The sequence below is a fragment of the Salvelinus alpinus genome, chromosome 10 (genome assembly GCF_045679555.1).
Source record: "Salvelinus alpinus chromosome 10, SLU_Salpinus.1, whole genome shotgun sequence".
In the NCBI taxonomy this organism is placed as follows: Eukaryota; Metazoa; Chordata; class Actinopteri; order Salmoniformes; family Salmonidae; genus Salvelinus; species Salvelinus alpinus.
The window spans coordinates 77,028,571-77,051,454 of NC_092095.1; the positions used below are offsets into that span (position 1 = coordinate 77,028,571).

The 22,884-nt window shown below is 47.2% G+C and overlaps 1 protein-coding gene across 4 annotated transcripts in view; it reads left to right on the forward strand.

Moving 5' to 3' along the window:
- tdrd3 (tudor domain containing 3) overlaps positions 1 to 22,884 on the forward strand; it is a 64,891-nt gene that overhangs the window by 9,858 nt on the left and 32,149 nt on the right. For all 4 annotated transcript variants that reach the window (XM_071330925.1, XM_071330926.1, XM_071330928.1 and 1 more), the window contains exon 5: positions 22,110 to 22,251. In XM_071330925.1, coding sequence (XP_071187026.1) covers positions 22,110 to 22,251 — 142 coding nt within the window. The remainder of the gene's footprint in view (positions 1 to 22,109; positions 22,252 to 22,884) is intronic.

Consider the following 22,884-nt stretch of genomic DNA (forward strand, 5'->3'; position numbering starts at 1 on the left):
AGGTAGATAACAACTACTGGTTTACACACCTGTCCCAGATCAGGTAGATAACAACTACTGGTTTAAACACCTGTCCCAGATCAGGTAGAGAACCACTACTAGTTCAAACACCTGTCCCAGATCAGGTAGAGAACCACTACTAGTTCAAACACCTGTCCCAGATCAGGTAGAGAACCACTACTAGTTCAAACACCTGTCCCAGATCAGGTAGAGAACCACTACTAGTTCAAACACCTGTCCCAGATCAGGTAGAGAACCACTACTAGTTCAAACACCTGTCCCAGATCAGGTAGAGAACCACTACTAGTTCAAACACCTGTCCTAGAGCAGGTAGAGAACCACTACTAGTTCAAACACCTGTCCCAGATCAGGTAGAGAACCACTACTAGTTCACACACCTGTCCCAGATCAGGTAGAGAACCACTACTAGTTCAAACACCTGTCCCAGATCAGGTAGAGAACCACTACTAGTTCAAACACCTGTCCCAGATCAGGTAGAGAACCACTACTAGTTCAAACACCTGTCCCAGATCAGGTAGAGAACCACTACTAGTTCAAACACCTGTCCTAGATCAGGTAGAGAACCACTACTAGTTCAAACACCTGTCCCAGATCAGGTAGAGAACCACTACTAGTTCAAACACCTGTCCCAGATCAGGTAGAGAACCACTACTAGTTCAAACACCTGTCCCAGATCAGGTAGAGAACCACTACTAGTTCAAACACCTGTCCCAGATCAGGTAGAGAACCACTACTAGTTCAAATACCTGTCCCAGATCAGGTAGAGAACCACTACTAGTTCAAACACCTGTCCCAGATCAGGTAGAGAACCACTACTAGTTCAAACACCTGTTCCAGATCAGGTAGAGAACCACTACTAGTTCAAACACCTGTCCCAGATCAGGTAGAGAACCACTACTAGTTCAAACACCTGTCCTAGATCAGGTAGAGAACCACTACTAGTTCAAACACCTGTCCTAGATCAGGTAGAGAACCACTACTAGTTCAAACACCTGTCCCAGATCAGGTAGAGAACCACTACTAGTTCAAACACCTGTCCCAGATCAGGTAGAGAACCACTACTAGTTCAAACACCTGTCCTAGATCAGGTAGAGAACCACTACTAGTTCAAACACCTGTCCCAGATCAGGTAGAGAACCACTACTAGTTCAAACACCTGTCCCAGATCAGGTAGAGAACCACTACTAGTTCAAATACCTGTCCCAGATCAGGTAGAGAACCACTACTAGTTCAAACACCTGTCCCAGATCAGGTAGAGAACCACTACTAGTTCAAACACCTGTCCTAGATCAGGTAGAGAACCACTACTAGTTCAAACACCTGTCCCAGATCAGGTAGAGAACCACTACTAGTTCAAACACCTGTCCCAGATCAGGTAGAGAACAACTACTAGTTCAAACACCTGTCCCAGATCAGGTAGAGAACCACTACTAGTTCAAACACCTGTCCCAGATCAGGTAGAGAACCACTACTAGTTCAAATACCTGTCCCAGATCAGGTAGAGAACCACTACTAGTTCAAACACCTGTCCCAGATCAGGTAGAGAACCACTACTAGTTCAAACACCTGTCCCAGATCAGGTAGAGAACCACTACTAGTTCAAACACCTGTCCCAGATCAGGTAGAGAACCACTACTAGTTCAAACACCTGTCCCAGATCAGGTAGAGAACCACTACTAGTTCAAACACCTGTCCCAGATCAGGTAGAGAACCACTACTAGTTCAAACACCTGTCCCAGATCAGGTAGAGAACCACTACTAGTTCAAACACCTGTCCCAGATCAGGTAGAGAACAACTACTAGTTCAAACACCTGTCCCAGATCAGGTAGAGAACCACTACTAGTTCAAACACCTGTCCCAGATCAGGTAGAGAACCACTACTAGTTCAAACACCTGTCCCAGATCAGGTAGAGAACCACTACTAGTTCAAACACCTGTCCCAGATCAGGTAGAGAACCACTACTAGTTCAAATACCTGTCCCAGATCAGGTAGAGAACCACTACTAGTTCAAACACCTGTCCCAGATCAGGTAGAGAACCACTACTAGTTCAAACACCTGTCCCAGATCAGGTAGAGAACCACTACTAGTTTAAACACCTGTCCCAGATCAGGTAGAGAACCACTACTAGTTCAAACACCTGTCCCAGATCAGGTAGAGAACCACTACTAGTTCAAACACCTGTCCCAGATCAGGTAGAGAACCACTACTAGTTCAAACACCTGTCCCAGATCAGGTAGAGAACAACTACTAGTTCAAACACCTGTCCCAGATCAGGTAGAGAACCACTACTAGTTCAAACACCTGTCCCAGATCAGGTAGAGAACCACTACTAGTTCAAACACCTGTCCCAGATCAGGTAGAGAACCACTACTAGTTCAAACACCTGTCCCAGACCAGGTAGAGAACCACTACTAGTTCAAACACCTGTCCCAGACCAGGTAGAGAACCACTACTAGTTCAAACACCTGTCCCAGATCAGGTAGAGAACCACTACTAGTTCAAACACCTGTCCCAGATCAGGTAGAGAACCACTACTAGTTCAAACACCTGTCCCAGATCAGGTAGAGAACCACTACTAGTTCAAACACCTGTCCCAGACCAGGTAGAGAACCACTACTAGTTCAAACACCTGTCCCAGATCAGGTAGAGAACCACTACTAGTTCAAACACCTGTCCCAGATCAGGTAGAGAACCACTACTAGTTCAAACACCTGTCCCAGATCAGGTAGAGAACAACTACTAGTTCAAACACCTGTCCCAGATCAGGTAGAGAACAACTACTAGTTCAAACACCTGTCCCAGATCAGGTAGAGAACCACTACTAGTTCAAACACCTGTCCCAGATCAGGTAGAGAACCACTACTAGTTCAAATACCTGTCCCAGATCAGGTAGAGAACCACTACTAGTTCAAACACCTGTCCCAGATCAGGTAGAGAACCACTACTAGTTCAAACACCTGTCCCAGATCAGGTAGAGAACCACTACTAGTTCAAACACCTGTCCCAGATCAGGTAGAGAACCACTACTAGTTCAAATACCTGTCCCAGATCAGGTAGAGAACCACTACTAGTTCAAACACCTGTCCCAGATCAGGTAGATAACCACTACTAGTTCAAACACCTGTCCCAGACCAGGTAGAGAACCACTACTAGTTCAAACACCTGTCACAGATCAGGTAGAGAACCACTACTAGTTCAAACACCTGTCCCAGATCAGGTAGAGAACCACTACTAGTTCAAACACCTGTCCCAGATCAGGTAGAGAACCACTACTAGTTCAAACACCTGTCCCAGATCAGGTAGAGAACAACTACTAGTTCAAACACCTGTCCCAGATCAGGTAGAGAACCACTACTAGTTCAAACACCTGTCCCAGATCAGGTAGAGAACCACTACTAGTTCAAACACCTGTCCCAGATCAGGTAGAGAACCACTACTAGTTCAAACACCTGTCCCAGATCAGGTAGAGAACCACTACTAGTTCAAACACCTGTCCCAGATCAGGTAGAGAACCACTACTAGTTCAAACACCTGTCCCAGATCAGGTAGAGAACCACTACTAGTTCAAACACCTGTCCCAGATCAGGTAGAGAACCACTACTAGTTCAAACACCTGTCCCAGACCAGGTAGAGAACCACTACTAGTTCAAACACCTGTCCCAGACCAGGTAGAGAACCACTACTAGTTCAAACACCTGTCCCAGATCAGGTAGAGAACCACTACTAGTTCAAACACCTGTCCCAGATCAGGTAGAGAACCACTACTAGTTCAAACACCTGTCCCAGATCAGGTAGAGAACCACTACTAGTTCAAACACCTGTCCCAGATCAGGTAGAGAACCACTACTAGTTCAAACACCTGTCCCAGACCAGGTAGAGAACCACTACTAGTTCAAACACCTGTCCCAGATCAGGTAGAGAACCACTACTAGTTCAAACACCTGTCCCAGATCAGGTAGAGAACCACTACTAGTTCAAACACCTGTCCCAGATCAGGTAGAGAACAACTACTAGTTCAAACACCTGTCCCAGATCAGGTAGAGAACAACTACTAGTTCAAACACCTGTCCCAGATCAGGTAGAGAACCACTACTAGTTCAAACACCTGTCCCAGATCAGGTAGAGAACCACTACTAGTTCAAATACCTGTCCCAGATCAGGTAGAGAACCACTACTAGTTCAAACACCTGTCCCAGATCAGGTAGAGAACCACTACTAGTTCAAACACCTGTCCCAGATCAGGTAGAGAACCACTACTAGTTCAAACACCTGTCCCAGATCAGGTAGAGAACCACTACTAGTTCAAACACCTGTCCCAGATCAGGTAGAGAACCACTACTAGTTCAAACACCTGTCCCAGATCAGGTAGATAACCACTACTAGTTCAAACACCTGTCCCAGACCAGGTAGAGAACCACTACTAGTTCAAACACCTGTCCCAGATCAGGTAGAGAACCACTACTAGTTCAAACACCTGTCCCAGATCAGGTAGAGAACCACTACTAGTTCAAACACCTGTCCCAGATCAGGTAGAGAACCACTACTAGTTCAAACACCTGTCCCAGATCAGGTAGAGAACAACTACTAGTTCAAACACCTGTCCCAGATCAGGTAGAGAACCACTACTAGTTCAAACACCTGTCCCAGATCAGGTAGAGAACCACTACTAGTTCAAACACCTGTCCCAGATCAGGTAGAGAACCACTACTAGTTCAAACACCTGTCCCAGATCAGGTAGAGAACCACTACTAGTTCAAACACCTGTCCCAGATCAGGTAGAGAACCACTACTAGTTCAAACACCTGTCCCAGATCAGGTAGAGAACCACTACTAGTTCAAACACCTGTCCCAGATCAGGTAGAGAACCACTACTAGTTCAAACACCTGTCCCAGATCAGGTAGAGAACCACTACTAGTTCAAACACCTGTCCCAGATCAGGTAGAGAACCACTACTAGTTCAAACACCTGTCCCAGATCAGGTAGAGAACCACTACTAGTTCAAACACCTGTCCCAGACCAGGTAGAGAACCACTACTAGTTCAAACACCTGTCCCAGATCAGGTAGAGAACAACTACTAGTTCAAACACCTGTCCCAGACCAGGTAGAGAACCACTACTAGTTCAAACACCTGTCCCAGATCAGGTAGAGAACCACTACTAGTTCAAACACCTGTCCCAGATCAGGTAGAGAACCACTACTAGTTCAAACACCTGTCCCAGATCAGGTAGAGAACAACTACTAGTTCAAACACCTGTCCCAGATCAGGTAGAGAACAACTACTAGTTCAAACACCTGTCCCAGATCAGGTAGAGAACCACTACTAGTTCAAACACCTGTCCCAGATCAGGTAGAGAACCACTACTAGTTCAAATACCTGTCCCAGATCAGGTAGAGAACCACTACTAGTTCAAACACCTGTCCCAGATCAGGTAGAGAACCACTACTAGTTCAAACACCTGTCCCAGATCAGGTAGAGAACCACTACTAGTTCAAACACCTGTCCCAGATCAGGTAGAGAACCACTACTAGTTCAAATACCTGTCCCAGATCAGGTAGAGAACCACTACTAGTTCAAACACCTGTCCCAGATCAGGTAGAGAACCACTACTAGTTCAAACACCTGTCCCAGACCAGGTAGAGAACCACTACTAGTTCAAACACCTGTCCCAGACCAGGTAGAGAACCACTACTAGTTCAAACACCTGTCCCAGATCAGGTAGAGAACCACTACTAGTTCAAACACCTGTCCCAGATCAGGTAGAGAACCACTACTAGTTCAAACACCTGTCCCAGATCAGGTAGAGAACAACTACTAGTTCAAACACCTGTCCCAGATCAGGTAGAGAACCACTACTAGTTCAAACACCTGTCCCAGATCAGGTAGAGAACCACTACTAGTTCAAACACCTGTCCCAGATCAGGTAGAGAACCACTACTAGTTCAAACACCTGTCCCAGATCAGGTAGAGAACCACTACTAGTTCAAACACCTGTCCCAGATCAGGTAGAGAACCACTACTAGTTCAAACACCTGTCCCAGATCAGGTAGAGAACCACTACTAGTTCAAACACCTGTCCCAGATCAGGTAGAGAACCACTACTAGTTCAAACACCTGTCCCAGATCAGGTAGAGAACCACTACTAGTTCAAACACCTGTCCCAGATCAGGTAGAGAACCACTACTAGTTCAAACACCTGTCCCAGATCAGGTAGAGAACCACTACTAGTTCAAACACCTGTCCCAGATCAGGTAGAGAACCACTACTAGTTCAAACACCTGTCCCAGATCAGGTAGAGAACCACTACTAGTTCAAACACCTGTCCCAGATCAGGTAGAGAACCACTACTAGTTCAAACACCTGTCCCAGATCAGGTAGAGAACCACTACTAGTTCAAACACCTGTCCCAGATCAGGTAGAGAACCACTACTAGTTCAAACACCTGTCCCAGATCAGGTAGAGAACCACTACTAGTTCAAACACCTGTCCCAGACCAGGTAGAGAACCACTACTAGTTCAAACACCTGTCCCAGATCAGGTAGAGAACAACTACTAGTTCAAACACCTGTCCCAGACCAGGTAGAGAACCACTACTAGTTCAAACACCTGTCCCAGATCAGGTAGAGAACCACTACTAGTTCAAACACCTGTCCCAGACCAGGTAGAGAACCACTACTAGTTCAAACACCTGTCCCAGATCAGGTAGAGAACAACTACTAGTTCAAACACCTGTCCCAGACCAGGTAGAGAACCACTACTAGTTCAAACACCTGTCCCAGATCAGGTAGAGAACCACTACTAGTTCAAACACCTGTCCCAGATCAGGTAGAGAACCACTACTAGTTCAAACACCTGTCCCAGATCAGGTAGAGAACAACTACTAGTTCAAACACCTGTCCCAGATCAGGTAGAGAACAACTACTAGTTCAAACACCTGTCCCAGATCAGGTAGAGAACCACTACTAGTTCAAACACCTGTCCCAGATCAGGTAGAGAACCACTACTAGTTCAAATACCTGTCCCAGATCAGGTAGAGAACCACTACTAGTTCAAACACCTGTCCCAGATCAGGTAGAGAACCACTACTAGTTCAAACACCTGTCCCAGATCAGGTAGAGAACCACTACTAGTTCAAACACCTGTCCCAGATCAGGTAGAGAACCACTACTAGTTCAAATACCTGTCCCAGATCAGGTAGAGAACCACTACTAGTTCAAACACCTGTCCCAGATCAGGTAGATAACCACTACTAGTTCAAACACCTGTCCCAGACCAGGTAGAGAACCACTACTAGTTCAAACACCTGTCCCAGATCAGGTAGAGAACCACTACTAGTTCAAACACCTGTCCCAGATCAGGTAGAGAACCACTACTAGTTCAAACACCTGTCCCAGATCAGGTAGAGAACCACTACTAGTTCAAACACCTGTCCCAGATCAGGTAGAGAACAACTACTAGTTCAAACACCTGTCCCAGATCAGGTAGAGAACCACTACTAGTTCAAACACCTGTCCCAGATCAGGTAGAGAACCACTACTAGTTCAAACACCTGTCCCAGATCAGGTAGAGAACCACTACTAGTTCAAACACCTGTCCCAGATCAGGTAGAGAACCACTACTAGTTCAAACACCTGTCCCAGATCAGGTAGAGAACCACTACTAGTTCAAACACCTGTCCCAGATCAGGTAGAGAACCACTACTAGTTCAAACACCTGTCCCAGATCAGGTAGAGAACCACTACTAGTTCAAACACCTGTCCCAGATCAGGTAGAGAACCACTACTAGTTCAAACACCTGTCCCAGATCAGGTAGAGAACCACTACTAGTTCAAACACCTGTCCCAGATCAGGTAGAGAACCACTACTAGTTCAAACACCTGTCCCAGATCAGGTAGAGAACCACTACTAGTTCAAACACCTGTCCCAGATCAGGTAGAGAACCACTACTAGTTCAAACACCTGTCCCAGATCAGGTAGAGAACCACTACTAGTTCAAACACCTGTCCCAGATCAGGTAGAGAACCACTACTAGTTCAAACACCTGTCCCAGATCAGGTAGAGAACCACTACTAGTTCAAACACCTGTCCCAGATCAGGTAGAGAACCACTACTAGTTCAAACACCTGTCCCAGACCAGGTAGAGAACCACTACTAGTTCAAACACCTGTCCCAGATCAGGTAGAGAACAACTACTAGTTCAAACACCTGTCCCAGACCAGGTAGAGAACCACTACTAGTTCAAACACCTGTCCCAGATCAGGTAGAGAACCACTACTAGTTCAAACACCTGTCCCAGATCAGGTAGAGAACCACTACTAGTTCAAACACCTGTCCCAGATCAGGTAGAGAACCACTACTAGTTCAAACACCTGTCCCAGACCAGGTAGAGAACCACTACTAGTTCAAACACCTGTCCCAGACCAGGTAGAGAACCACTACTAGTTCAAACACCTGTCCCAGATCAGGTAGAGAACCACTACTAGTTCAAACACCTGTCCCAGATCAGGTAGAGAACCACTACTAGTTCAAACACCTGTCCCAGATCAGGTAGAGAACCACTACTAGTTCAAACACCTGTCCCAGATCAGGTAGAGAACCACTACTAGTTCAAACACCTGTCCCAGATCAGGTAGAGAACCACTACTAGTTCAAACACCTGTCCCAGATCAGGTAGAGAACCACTACTAGTTCAAACACCTGTCCCAGACCAGGTAGAGAACCACTACTAGTTCAAACACCTGTCCCAGACCAGGTAGAGAACCACTACTAGTTCAAACACCTGTCCCAGACCAGGTAGAGAACCACTACTAGTTCAAACACCTGTCCCAGACCAGGTAGAGAACCACTACTAGTTCAAACACCTGTCCCAGACCAGGTAGAGAACCACTACTAGTTCAAACACCTGTCCCAGATCAGGTAGAGAACCACTACTAGTTCAAACACCTGTCCCAGACCAGGTAGAGAACCACTACTAGTTCAAACACCTGTCCCAGATCAGGTAGAGAACCACTACTAGTTCAAACACCTGTCCCAGATCAGGTAGAGAACCACTACTAGTTCAAACACCTGTCCCAGATCAGGTAGAGAACCACTACTAGTTCAAACACCTGTCCCAGATCAGGTAGAGAACCACTACTAGTTCACACACCTGTCCCAGATCAGGTAGAGAACCACTACTAGTTCACACACCTGTCCCAGACCAGGTAGAGAACCACTACTAGTTCAAACACCTGTCCCAGATCAGGTAGAGAACCACTACTAGTTCAAACACCTGTCCCAGATCAGGTAGAGAACCACTACTAGTTTAAACACCTGTCCCAGATCAGGTAGAGAACCACTACTAGTTCAAACACCTGTCCCAGATCAGGTAGAGAACCACTACTAGTTTAAACACCTGTCCCAGATCAGGTAGAGAACCACTACTAGTTCAAACACCTGTCCCAGATCAGGTAGAGAACCACTACTAGTTTAAACACCTGTCCCAGATCAGGTAGAGAACCACTACTAGTTTAAACACCTGTCCCAGACCAGGTAGAGAACCACTACTAGTTCAAACACCTGTCCCAGACCAGGTAGAGAACCACTACTAGTTTAAACACCTGTCCCAGATCAGGTAGAGAACCACTACTAGTTCAAACACCTGTCCCAGATCAGGTAGAGAACCACTACTAGTTTAAACACCTGTCCCAGATCAGGTAGAGAACCACTACTAGTTCAAACACCTGTCCCAGATCAGGTAGAGAACCACTACTAGTTTAAACACCTGTCCCAGATCAGGTAGAGAACCACTACTAGTTTAAACACCTGTCCCAGATCAGGTAGAGAACCACTACTAGTTCAAACACCTGTCCCAGATCAGGTAGAGAACCACTACTAGTTTAAACACCTGTCCCAGATCAGGTAGAGAACCACTACTAGTTCAAACACCTGTCCTAGAGCAGGTAGAGAACCACTACTAGTTCAAACACCTGTCCCAGATCAGGTAGAGAACCACTACTAGTTCAAACACCTGTCCCAGATCAGGTAGAGAACCACTACTAGTTCAAACACCTGTCCCAGATCAGGTAGAGAACCACTACTAGTTTAAACACCTGTCCCAGATCAGGTAGAGAACCACTACTAGTTCAAACACCTGTCCTAGAGCAGGTAGAGAACCACTACTAGTTCAAACACCTGTCCCAGATCAGGTAGAGAACCACTACTAGTTCAAACACCTGTCCCAGATCAGGTAGAGAACCACTACTAGTTCAAACACCTGTCCCAGATCAGGTAGAGAACCACTACTAGTTCAAACACCTGTCCCAGATCAGGTAGAGAACCACTACTAGTTCAAACACCTGTCCCAGATCAGGTAGAGAACCACTACTAGTTCAAACACCTGTCCCAGATCAGGTAGAGAACCACTACTAGTTCAAACACCTGTCCCAGATCAGGTAGAGAACCACTACTAGTTCAAACACCTGTCCCAGATCAGGTAGAGAACCACTACTAGTTCAAACACCTGTCCCAGATCAGGTAGAGAACCACTACTAGTTCAAACACCTGTCCCAGATCAGGTAGAGAACCACTACTAGTTCAAACACCTGTCCCAGATCAGGTAGAGAACCACTACTAGTTCAAACACCTGTCCCAGATCAGGTAGAGAACCACTACTAGTTCAAACACCTGTCCCAGATCAGGTAGAGAACCACTACTAGTTCAAACACCTGTCCCAGACCAGGTAGAGAACCACTACTAGTTCAAACACCTGTCCCAGACCAGGTAGAGAACCACTACTAGTTCAAACACCTGTCCCAGATCAGGTAGAGAACCACTACTAGTTCAAACACCTGTCCCAGACCAGGTAGAGAACCACTACTAGTTCAAACACCTGTCCCAGATCAGGTAGAGAACCACTACTAGTTCAAACACCTGTCCCAGACCAGGTAGAGAACCACTACTAGTTCAAACACCTGTCCCAGATCAGGTAGAGAACCACTACTAGTTCAAACACCTGTCCCAGATCAGGTAGAGAACCACTACTAGTTCAAACACCTGTCCCAGATCAGGTAGAGAACCACTACTAGTTCAAACACCTGTCCCAGATCAGGTAGAGAACCACTACTAGTTCACACACCTGTCCCAGATCAGGTAGAGAACCACTACTAGTTCACACACCTGTCCCAGACCAGGTAGAGAACCACTACTAGTTCAAACACCTGTCCCAGATCAGGTAGAGAACCACTACTAGTTCAAACACCTGTCCCAGATCAGGTAGAGAACCACTACTAGTTCAAACACCTGTCCCAGATCAGGTAGAGAACCACTACTAGTTCAAACACCTGTCCCAGATCAGGTAGAGAACCACTACTAGTTCAAACACCTGTCCCAGATCAGGTAGAGAACCACTACTAGTTCAAACACCTGTCCCAGATCAGGTAGAGAACCACTACTAGTTCAAACACCTGTCCCAGATCAGGTAGAGAACCACTACTAGTTCAAACACCTGTCCCAGATCAGGTAGAGAACCACTACTAGTTCAAACACCTGTCCCAGATCAGGTAGAGAACCACTACTAGTTCAAACACCTGTCCCAGATCAGGTAGAGAACCACTACTAGTTCAAACACCTGTCCCAGACCAGGTAGAGAACCACTACTAGTTCAAACACCTGTCCCAGATCAGGTAGAGAACCACTACTAGTTCAAACACCTGTCCCAGATCAGGTAGAGAACCACTACTAGTTCAAACACCTGTCCCAGATCAGGTAGAGAACCACTACTAGTTCAAACACCTGTCCCAGATCAGGTAGAGAACCACTACTAGTTCAAACACCTGTCCCAGATCAGGTAGAGAACCACTACTAGTTCAAACACCTGTCCCAGATCAGGTAGAGAACCACTACTAGTTCAAACACCTGTCCCAGATCAGGTAGAGAACCACTACTAGTTCAAACACCTGTCCCAGATCAGGTAGAGAACCACTACTAGTTCAAACACCTGTCCCAGATCAGGTAGAGAACCACTACTAGTTCAAACACCTGTCCCAGATCAGGTAGAGAACCACTACTAGTTCAAACACCTGTCCCAGATCAGGTAGAGAACCACTACTAGTTTAAACACCTGTCCCAGACCAGGTAGAGAACCACTACTAGTTCAAACACCTGTCCCAGACCAGGTAGAGAACCACTACTAGTTTAAACACCTGTCCCAGATCAGGTAGAGAACCACTACTAGTTCAAACACCTGTCCCAGATCAGGTAGAGAACCACTACTAGTTTAAACACCTGTCCCAGATCAGGTAGAGAACCACTACTAGTTCAAACACCTGTCCCAGATCAGGTAGAGAACCACTACTAGTTCAAACACCTGTCCTAGAGCAGGTAGAGAACCACTACTAGTTCAAACACCTGTCCCAGATCAGGTAGAGAACCACTACTAGTTTAAACACCTGTCCCAGATCAGGTAGAGAACCACTACTAGTTCAAACACCTGTCCTAGAGCAGGTAGAGAACCACTACTAGTTCAAACACCTGTCCCAGATCAGGTAGAGAACAACTACTAGTTCAAACACCTGTCCCAGATCAGGTAGAGAACCACTACTAGTTCAAACACCTGTCCCAGATCAGGTAGAGAACCACTACTAGTTTAAACACCTGTCCCAGATCAGGTAGAGAACCACTACTAGTTCAAACACCTGTCCTAGAGCAGGTAGAGAACCACTACTAGTTCAAACACCTGTCCCAGATCAGGTAGAGAACCACTACTAGTTCAAACACCTGTCCCAGATCAGGTAGAGAACCACTACTAGTTCAAACACCTGTCCCAGATCAGGTAGAGAACCACTACTAGTTCAAACACCTGTCCCAGATCAGGTAGAGAACCACTACTAGTTCAAACACCTGTCCCAGATCAGGTAGAGAACCACTACTAGTTCAAACACCTGTCCCAGATCAGGTAGAGAACCACTACTAGTTCAAACACCTGTCCCAGATCAGGTAGAGAACCACTACTAGTTCAAACACCTGTCCCAGATCAGGTAGAGAACCACTACTAGTTCAAACACCTGTCCCAGATCAGGTAGAGAACCACTACTAGTTCAAACACCTGTCCCAGATCAGGTAGAGAACCACTACTAGTTCAAACACCTGTCCCAGATCAGGTAGAGAACCACTACTAGTTCAAACACCTGTCCCAGATCAGGTAGAGAACCACTACTAGTTCAAACACCTGTCCCAGATCAGGTAGAGAACCACTACTAGTTCAAACACCTGTCCCAGACCAGGTAGAGAACCACTACTAGTTCAAACACCTGTCCCAGACCAGGTAGAGAACCACTACTAGTTCAAACACCTGTCCCAGATCAGGTAGAGAACCACTACTAGTTCAAACACCTGTCCCAGACCAGGTAGAGAACCACTACTAGTTCAAACACCTGTCCCAGATCAGGTAGAGAACCACTACTAGTTCAAACACCTGTCCCAGACCAGGTAGAGAACCACTACTAGTTCAAACACCTGTCCCAGATCAGGTAGAGAACCACTACTAGTTCAAACACCTGTCCCAGATCAGGTAGAGAACCACTACTAGTTCAAACACCTGTCCCAGATCAGGTAGAGAACCACTACTAGTTCAAACACCTGTCCCAGATCAGGTAGAGAACCACTACTAGTTCACACACCTGTCCCAGATCAGGTAGAGAACCACTACTAGTTCACACACCTGTCCCAGACCAGGTAGAGAACCACTACTAGTTCAAACACCTGTCCCAGATCAGGTAGAGAACCACTACTAGTTCAAACACCTGTCCCAGATCAGGTAGAGAACCACTACTAGTTCAAACACCTGTCCCAGATCAGGTAGAGAACCACTACTAGTTCAAACACCTGTCCCAGATCAGGTAGAGAACCACTACTAGTTCAAACACCTGTCCCAGATCAGGTAGAGAACCACTACTAGTTCAAACACCTGTCCCAGATCAGGTAGAGAACCACTACTAGTTCAAACACCTGTCCCAGATCAGGTAGAGAACCACTACTAGTTCAAACACCTGTCCCAGATCAGGTAGAGAACCACTACTAGTTCAAACACCTGTCCCAGATCAGGTAGAGAACCACTACTAGTTCAAACACCTGTCCCAGATCAGGTAGAGAACCACTACTAGTTCAAACACCTGTCCCAGATCAGGTAGAGAACCACTACTAGTTCAAACACCTGTCCCAGACCAGGTAGAGAACCACTACTAGTTCAAACACCTGTCCCAGATCAGGTAGAGAACCACTACTAGTTCAAACACCTGTCCCAGATCAGGTAGAGAACCACTACTAGTTCAAACACCTGTCCCAGACCAGGTAGAGAACCACTACTAGTTCAAACACCTGTCCCAGACCAGGTAGAGAACCACTACTAGTTCAAACACCTGTCCCAGACCAGGTAGAGAACCACTACTAGTTCAAACACCTGTCCCAGATCAGGTAGAGAACCACTACTAGTTCAAACACCTGTCCCAGACCAGGTAGAGAACCACTACTAGTTCAAACACCTGTCCCAGATCAGGTAGAGAACCACTACTAGTTCAAACACCTGTCCCAGACCAGGTAGAGAACCACTACTAGTTCAAACACCTGTCCCAGATCAGGTAGCCGTCTTTGCATCAAACATAATTGTGTAGTTATTGAGGTTCGCCAGCCAGCTATTTTCGCCCTAACGTAACGCAACGTAGCCAACACTGCTAGCTAGCTAGCTTGCCACCGAATAGCAGCATTGTAGAAACGAGTGCATTACAACGGAACGACTTGATCAGTGTAGTGTTGGCTGACTACACAGTTGTCTTTGCTATCTTTGATTTGTATTTGTTCGATCTTAGCTAGCTACTTAGCTGGCTACATAGCCGTCTTTGTATCGGTGATAATTGTGTAGTTATCAAGGTTCGCTAGCCAGGTATTCTCGCCCTAACGTAACGTAACGTAGTCAACCCTGCTAGCTAGCCAGCTAGCCACCGATTAGCAGCACTGTAGAAACGATTACATTACAACGGAACGACTTGACTTGTGTAGTGTTAGCTAGCTACATAGTTTTCTTTGCTATCTTTTTATCTAAGATAATTGTGTAGCTTTGAGTAATTATCGGTTAGCTAGCCAGCTATTTTTCGCCTGCCGCGCTGCCGTCCTCCTACCTAGCCAACACTGCTAGCTAGCCAACTTCTACCGAATAGCAGCACTGTAGAAACTTACATTACAACGGAACGACTTGATTAGCGTAGTGTTAGCTAGTTGTCTTTGCTGTCCTTGTATCCATGATAATTGTGTAGTTTAGAGAAATGTAGTGAAATTGTCGAGGTTACCTAGCCAGCTTCACTTTCAACAACGTAGCCACTGCTAGCCAGGCTACTTCACCAGCCAGCAGTACTATATCATTTTAGTCAATAAGATCTTGTATTTTATTTTTATTTTTTTGCAACGTAAGCTTAACTTTCTGAACACTCGAGACGTGTAGCCCACTTGTCATTCTAATCTCCTTTGCATTAGCGTAGCCTCTTCTGTAGCCTGTCAACCATGTGTCTGCCTATCCCTGTTCTCTCCTCTCTGCACAGACCATACAAACGCTTCACACCGCGTGGCCGCGCCCACCCTAACCTGGTGGTCCCAGCCCGCACGACCCACGTGGAGTTCCAGGTCTCCGGTAGCCTCTGGAACTGCCGATCTGCGGCCAACAAGGCAGAGCTCATCTCAGCCTATGCGTCCCTCCAGTCCCTCGACTTCCTGGCACTGACGGAAACATGGCTCACCACAGATAACACTGCTACTCCTACTGCTCTCTCTTCGTCTGCCCACGTGTTCTCGCACACCCCGAGACCTTCTGGTCAGCGGGGTGGTGGCACCGGGATCCTCATCTCTCCCAAGTGGTCATTCTCTCTTTCTCCCCTTACCCATCTGTCTATCGCCTCCTTTGAATTCCATGCTGTCACAGTTACCAGCCCTTTCAAGCTTAACATCCTTATCATTTATCGCCCTCCAGGTTCCCTTGGAGAGTTCATCAATGAGCTTGATGCCTTGATAAGCTCCTTTCCTGAGGACGGCTCACCTCTCACAGTTCTGGGTGACTTTAACCTCCCCATGTCTACCTTTGACTCATTCCTCTCTGCCTCCTTCTTTCCACTCCTCTCCTCTTTTGACCTCACCCTCTCACCTTCCCCCCCTACTCACAAGGCAGGCAATACGCTTGACCTCATCTTTACTAGATGCTGTTCTTCCACTAACCTCATTGCAACTCCCCTCCAAGTCTCCGACCACTACCTTGTATCCTTTTCCCTCTCGCTCTCATCCAACACTTCCCACACTGCCCCTACTCGGATGGTATCGCGCCGTCCCAACCTCCGCTCTCTCTCCCCCGCTACTCTCTCCTCTTCCATCCTATCATCTCTTCCCTCTGCCCAAACCTTCTCCAACCTATCTCCTGATTCTGCCTCCTCAACCCTCCTCTCCTCCCTTTCTGCATCCTTTGACTCTCTATGTCCCCTATCCTCCAGGCCGGCTCGGTCCTCCCCTCCCGCTCCGTGGCTCGACGACTCATTGCGAGCTCACAGAACAGGGCTCCGGGCAGCCGAGCGGAAATGGAGGAAAACTCGCCTCCCTGCGGACCTGGCATCCTTTCACTCCCTCCTCTCTACATTTTCCTCTTCTGTCTCTGCTGCTAAAGCCACTTTCTACCACTCTAAATTCCAAGCATCTGCCTCTAACCCTAGGAAGCTCTTTGCCACCTTCTCCTCCCTCCTGAATCCTCCTCCCCCTCCCCCCCCCTCCTCCCTCTCTGCAGACGACTTCGTCAACCATTTTGAAAAGAAGGTCGACGACATCCGATCCTCGTTTGCTAAGTCAAACGACACCGCTGGTTCTGCTCACACTGCCCAACCCTGTGCTTTGACCTCTTTCTCCCCTCTCTCTCCAGATGAAATCTCGCGTCTTGTGACGGCCGGCCGCCCAACAACCTGCCCGCTTGACCCTATCCCCTCCTCTCTTCTCCAGACCATTTCCGGAGACCTTCTACCTTACCTCACCTCGCTCATCAACTCATCCTTGACCGCTGGCTACGTCCCTTCCGTCTTCAAGAGAGCGAGAGTTGCACCCCTTCTGAAAAAACCTACACTCGATCCCTCCGATGTCAACAACTACAGACCAGTATCCCTTCTTTCTTTTCTCTCCAAAACTCTTGAACGTGCCGTCCTTGGCCAGCTCTCCTGCTATCTCTCTCAGAATGACCTTCTTGATCCAAATCAGTCAGGTTTCAAGACTAGTCACTCAACTGAGACTGCTCTTCTCTGTATCACGGAGGCGCTCCGCACTGCTAAAGCTAACTCTCTCTCCTCTGCTCTCATCCTTCTAGACCTATCGGCTGCCTTCGATACTGTGAACCATCAGATCCTCCTCTCCACCCTCTCCGAGTTGGGCATCTCCGGCGCGGCCCACGCTTGGATTGCGTCCTACCTGACAGGTCGCTCCTACCAGGTGGCGTGGCGAGAATCTGTCTCCTCACCACGCGCTCTCACCACTGGTGTCCCCCAGGGCTCTGTTCTAGGCCCTCTCCTATTCTCGCTATACACCAAGTCACTTGGCTCTGTCATAACCTCACATGGTCTCTCCTATCATTGCTATGCAGACGACACACAATTAATCTTCTCCTTTCCCCCTTCTGATGACCAGGTGGCGAATCGCATCTCTGCATGTCTGGCAGACATATCAGTGTGGATGACGGATCACCACCTCAAGCTGAACCTCGGCAAGACGGAGCTGCTCTTCCTCCCGGGGAAGGACTGTCCGTTCCATGATCTCGCCATCACGGTTGACAACTCCATTGTGTCCTCCTCCCAGAGCGCTAAGAACCTTGGCGTGATCCTGGACAACACCCTGTCGTTCTCCACCAACATCAAGGCGGTGGCCCGTTCCTGTAGGTTCATGCTCTACAACATCCGCAGAGTACGACCCTGCCTCACACAGGAAGCGGCGCAGGTCCTAATCCAGGCACTTGTCATCTCCCGTCTGGATTACTGCAACTCGCTGTTGGCTGGGCTCCCTGCCTGTGCCATTAAACCCCTACAACTCATCCAGAACGCCGCAGCCCGTCTGGTGTTCAACCTTCCCAAGTTCTCTCACGTCACCCCGCTCCTCCGCTCTCTCCACTGGCTTCCAGTTGAAGCTCGCATCCGCTACAAGACCATGGTGCTTGCCTACGGAGCTGTGAGGGGAACGGCACCTCAGTACCTTCAGGCTCTGATCAGGCCCTACACCCAAACAAGGGCACTGCGTTCATCCACCTCTGGCCTGCTCGCCTCCCTACCACTGAGGAAGTACAGTTCCCGCTCAGCCCAGTCAAAACTGTTCGCTGCTCTGGCACCCCAATGGTGGAACAAACTCCCTCACGACGCCAGGACAGCGGAGTCAATCACCACCTTCCGGAGACACCTGAAACCCCACCTCTTCAAGGAATACCTAGGATAAAGCAATCCTTCTGCCCCCCCCCCCCCCCCTTAAAAGATCTAGATGCACTATTGTAAAGTGGCTGTTCCACTGGATGTCATAAGGTGAATGCACCAATTTGTAAGTCGCTCTGGATAAGAGCGTCTGCTAAATGACTTAAATGTAAATGTTAAATGTAGGTAGAGAACCACTACTAGTTCAAACACCTGTCCCAGATCAGGTAGAGAACCACTACTAGTTCAAACACCTGTCCCAGATCAGGTAGAGAACCACTACTAGTTCACACACCTGTCCCAGATCAGGTAGAGAACCACTACTAGTTCACACACCTGTCCCAGACCAGGTAGAGAACCACTACTAGTTCAAACACCTGTCCCAGATCAGGTAGAGAACCACTACTAGTTCAAACACCTGTCCCAGATCAGGTAGAGAACCACTACTAGTTCAAACACCTGTCCCAGATCAGGTAGAGAACCACTACTAGTTCAAACACCTGTCCCAGATCAGGTAGAGAACCACTACTAGTTCAAACACCTGTCCCAGATCAGGTAGAGAACCACTACTAGTTCAAACACCTGTCCCAGATCAGGTAGAGAACCACTACTAGTTCAAACACCTGTCCCAGATCAGGTAGAGAACCACTACTAGTTCAAACACCTGTCCCAGATCAGGTAGAGAACCACTACTAGTTCAAACACCTGTCCCAGATCAGGTAGAGAACCACTACTAGTTCAAACACCTGTCCCAGATCAGGTAGAGAACCACTACTAGTTCAAACACCTGTCCCAGACCAGGTAGAGAACCACTACTAGTTCAAACACCTGTCCCAGATCAGGTAGAGAACCACTACTAGTTCAAACACCTGTCCCAGATCAGGTAGAGAACCACTACTAGTTCAAACACCTGTCCCAGACCAGGTAGAGACAGTTTAAGGGTCTAGGTCAGGTTACTATAAATTACTTTGACAACTGTTAATTTAAAAAGTGCTTTCTAAAATAAATTGGTTTGATTGATCAGGTAGAGAACAGCTACTTTAAACACCAGGCTAATCTGTTTGATTGATCAGGTAGAGAACAGCTACTTTAAACACCAGGCTAATCTGTTTGATTGATCAGGTAGAGAACAGCTACTTTAAACACCAGGCTAATCTGTTTGATTGATCAGGTAGAGAACAGCTACTTTAAACACCAGGCTAATCTGTTTGATTGAGCAGGTAGAGAACAGCTACTTTAAACACCAGGCTAATCTGTTTGATTGATCAGGTAGAGAACAGCTACTTTAAACACCAGGCTAATCTGTTTGATTGAGCAGGTAGAGAACAGCTACTTTAAACACCAGGCTAATCTGTTTGATTGGTCACCTACTTTAAACACCAGGCTAATCTGTTTTATTGATCAGCTACTTTAAACACCAGGCTAATCTGTTTGATTGATCAGCTACTTTAAACACCAGGCTAATCTGTTTGATTGATCAGCTACTTTAAACACCAGGCTAATCTGTTTGATTGGTCACCTACTTTAAACACCAGGCTAATCTGTTTGATTGGTCAGCTACTTTAAACACCAGGCTAATCTGTTTGATTGATCAGCTACTTTAAACACCAGGCTAATTTGTTTGATTGATCAGGTAGAGAATCACCTCCTGTTGACTATATAGACTGATGCTGCTTCACTCCTGTCTACAAATCACCTCCTGATGACTATATAGACTGATGCTGCTTCACTCCTGTCTACAAATCACCTCCTGTTGACTATATAGACTGATGCTGCTTCACACCTGTCTACCAATCACCTCCTGTTGACTATATAGACTGATGCTGCTTCACTCCTGTCTACCGATCAGCCAGTATTGTAGCTAGATCCTAATTTTCAACCAAAATACTCGTCTTACTTTTGGAATCGAAGCACAGACAGAGATGTTGGTGACTTTCTGAACTTCCTCAGTCTCCCTCCCTCCCTCCCCCGGTCTCCATCTCTCTCGCTTTCTTCTCCTCCTTCTCAATTTCCACTCGTCAGTGGCTGATCCGCTACCAATCCGTTTCCTTAATTACAACTCCATCCAAGCAGCGTCCGCGGCGACGGCTGCCGTGGCTACCAGCCAGCCCTTACAGGTGGAGTGGGCGGAGAGGAGCGCTGTGTCCCTCATGGTTCCCTATTATCTATGGACTCTGGTCCATAAAAAATGCAGTGCACTACAAAGGGAATAGGGTCCCATTTGGGACGGAGAGGAGAGCTTGCCCAGAATCTATCCATGAGGAGAGAACAGTACAACCCTTTTATAATGACAACACTAACTAGTGTCTGTTCTGTTGATATCAGCTAGCTCTGATAGTGGAGAGGGAGGGAGGGAGGGAGGGCGAGAGGGAGAGGGAGAGGGAGAGAGAGGTTAGTTTGTAACGGCTTACAGCTCCTCCGTTCCACAGTGTCTTTATGAGGCAGTACCCTGAGAGAGGACCCTGCTCCAGCCCCAGCTAGCTCTACGCTATCCCAAATGGCAACCTATTCCCTATGTAGTGCACTACTATTTGCCCTATTGGGGGGGGGGGGGGGGGGGCTCTTGCCAAACATGATGTCCTATATAGGTGGATAGGCTGCTGTTTGAGACCTACTGGGCCGTTGGGTTGGAAGTGAAATCCCTAATTGCTGCATCAGCAGCTGGACAGCCCTCTATAAGTCCCTGTGTTTTTTAATGAGAGGACTAGGGGCTGAATTCCAAATGGCACCCTATTCCCTATGGGCCCTTGGTCAAATGTAGTGCACTACGTAGGGAATAGGATCCCGTTTGGGACGCGGGCCGGGGGCTCAGAGCTGGTGGTGATCAGAACAGGGCTGTTAATTTAAAATGAGAACGGCCTGGACCGGGGATGGGATTATTCCTAGGCTGTGTCCCAATTTGGCCCCCTATTCCCTATATAGTGCACTACTTTTGACCACAGGCCATGCCCTATCCAGACCACTTTTCTAAATGACACAACTGTGTTTCTCTAGGGTGCTATTTTAGGACACAATCCCTCGTCCCGCTCGTCTCACCATCCTACTGCAACACAGCGTGTCATTTAGAAGAGTGGTCGGACAGGACAGAGAGGGGGAGAGGTTTGTGGGTAACGTAAACTAAGCTGTTCTTTTGGCATGGCTCGCCCTGTTGGACAGTAGCCATCACAGGCATAGCTGGCTGGATGAAGAGTTTTAGGAGGGAAAATGAATCGTGATGATTTGTGTTTTTCTTTTATAATTAAAGCTGGGGCCCCCCCAAAAAAACTGCTTTCATATCAATACAACTGTTTGTTCTGTCTGTTGTTTGTGACGTTGTTACAGAGATATAAATCTATTGGTTATCAATCTCCTGTGTTTGTTTTTGTCCTATCCAATATTAGGTTAACATATGACCTGTCCTTCCATTGCATTGCTGTAGCCAATCTGTATTCAATGTAACTGTAAACATATTCCATGTAAACCTATTATAATCAATCTCCTTGTTTGTTTGTTTTAGCATTGGTTTAAGCTTCTTTAACCGCTTAATTGATTTGATCTACTTAGAGCTCTCCATATAATACAAAATGGGTTCTCTATGGAGCTGTCCTCTGGCCTCCCTAATTCCCCCCCCCCCCCCCCCTGTGTTTTTTTTTATTTTTATAGCCTGAACACCCCTCCAGGAACCAAGGTGAAGGTCCTTGGTACGGTCCAGGTGAAGAATGGCATTCTGCTTCTGGACGACTCCAAGATCGCCGTCCTCGGAGGGGAGGTCGACCACATGATGGAGAAATGGGAACTGCAAAGGGTGAGGAAGAGGAGGCGTTTTTTTACCCTTCGTTTTACAGCAGACTGTCTCTGTGAGTGTGTTCCAAACAGTACCTTATTCCCTACGTAGGGCATGCACTTCAAAAGTAGTGCACTAGACTCTTTATACTATACGGGGAATAGAGAGCCGTCACCTCAAATGGTAGTTTATTACGCTGTTACTGGAGAGTTGTTCGTCCTGTCTGGTTCAAAGGACCATGAAAAAGGGCGTACTGAAGGGCGTACTGAAGGGCGTACTGAAGGGCGTACTGAAGGGCGTACTGAAGGGCGTACTGAAGGGCGTTCTGAAGGGCGTACTGAAGGGCGTACTGAAGGGCGTACTGAAGGGCGTACTGAAGGGCGTACTGAAGGGCGTACTGAAGGGCGTTCTGAAGGGCGTACTGAAGGGCGTTCTGAAGGGCGTACTGAAGGGCGTACTGAAGGGCGCTGTAAAGGGCGTTCAATACACACACATCTAATTTCACAACATATACACACACATCTAATTACATAATATTTACCCAATACACACACATCTAATTACACAACATATACCCAATACACACACATCTAATTACACAACATATACACACACATCTAATTACACAACATATACACACACATCTAATTACAC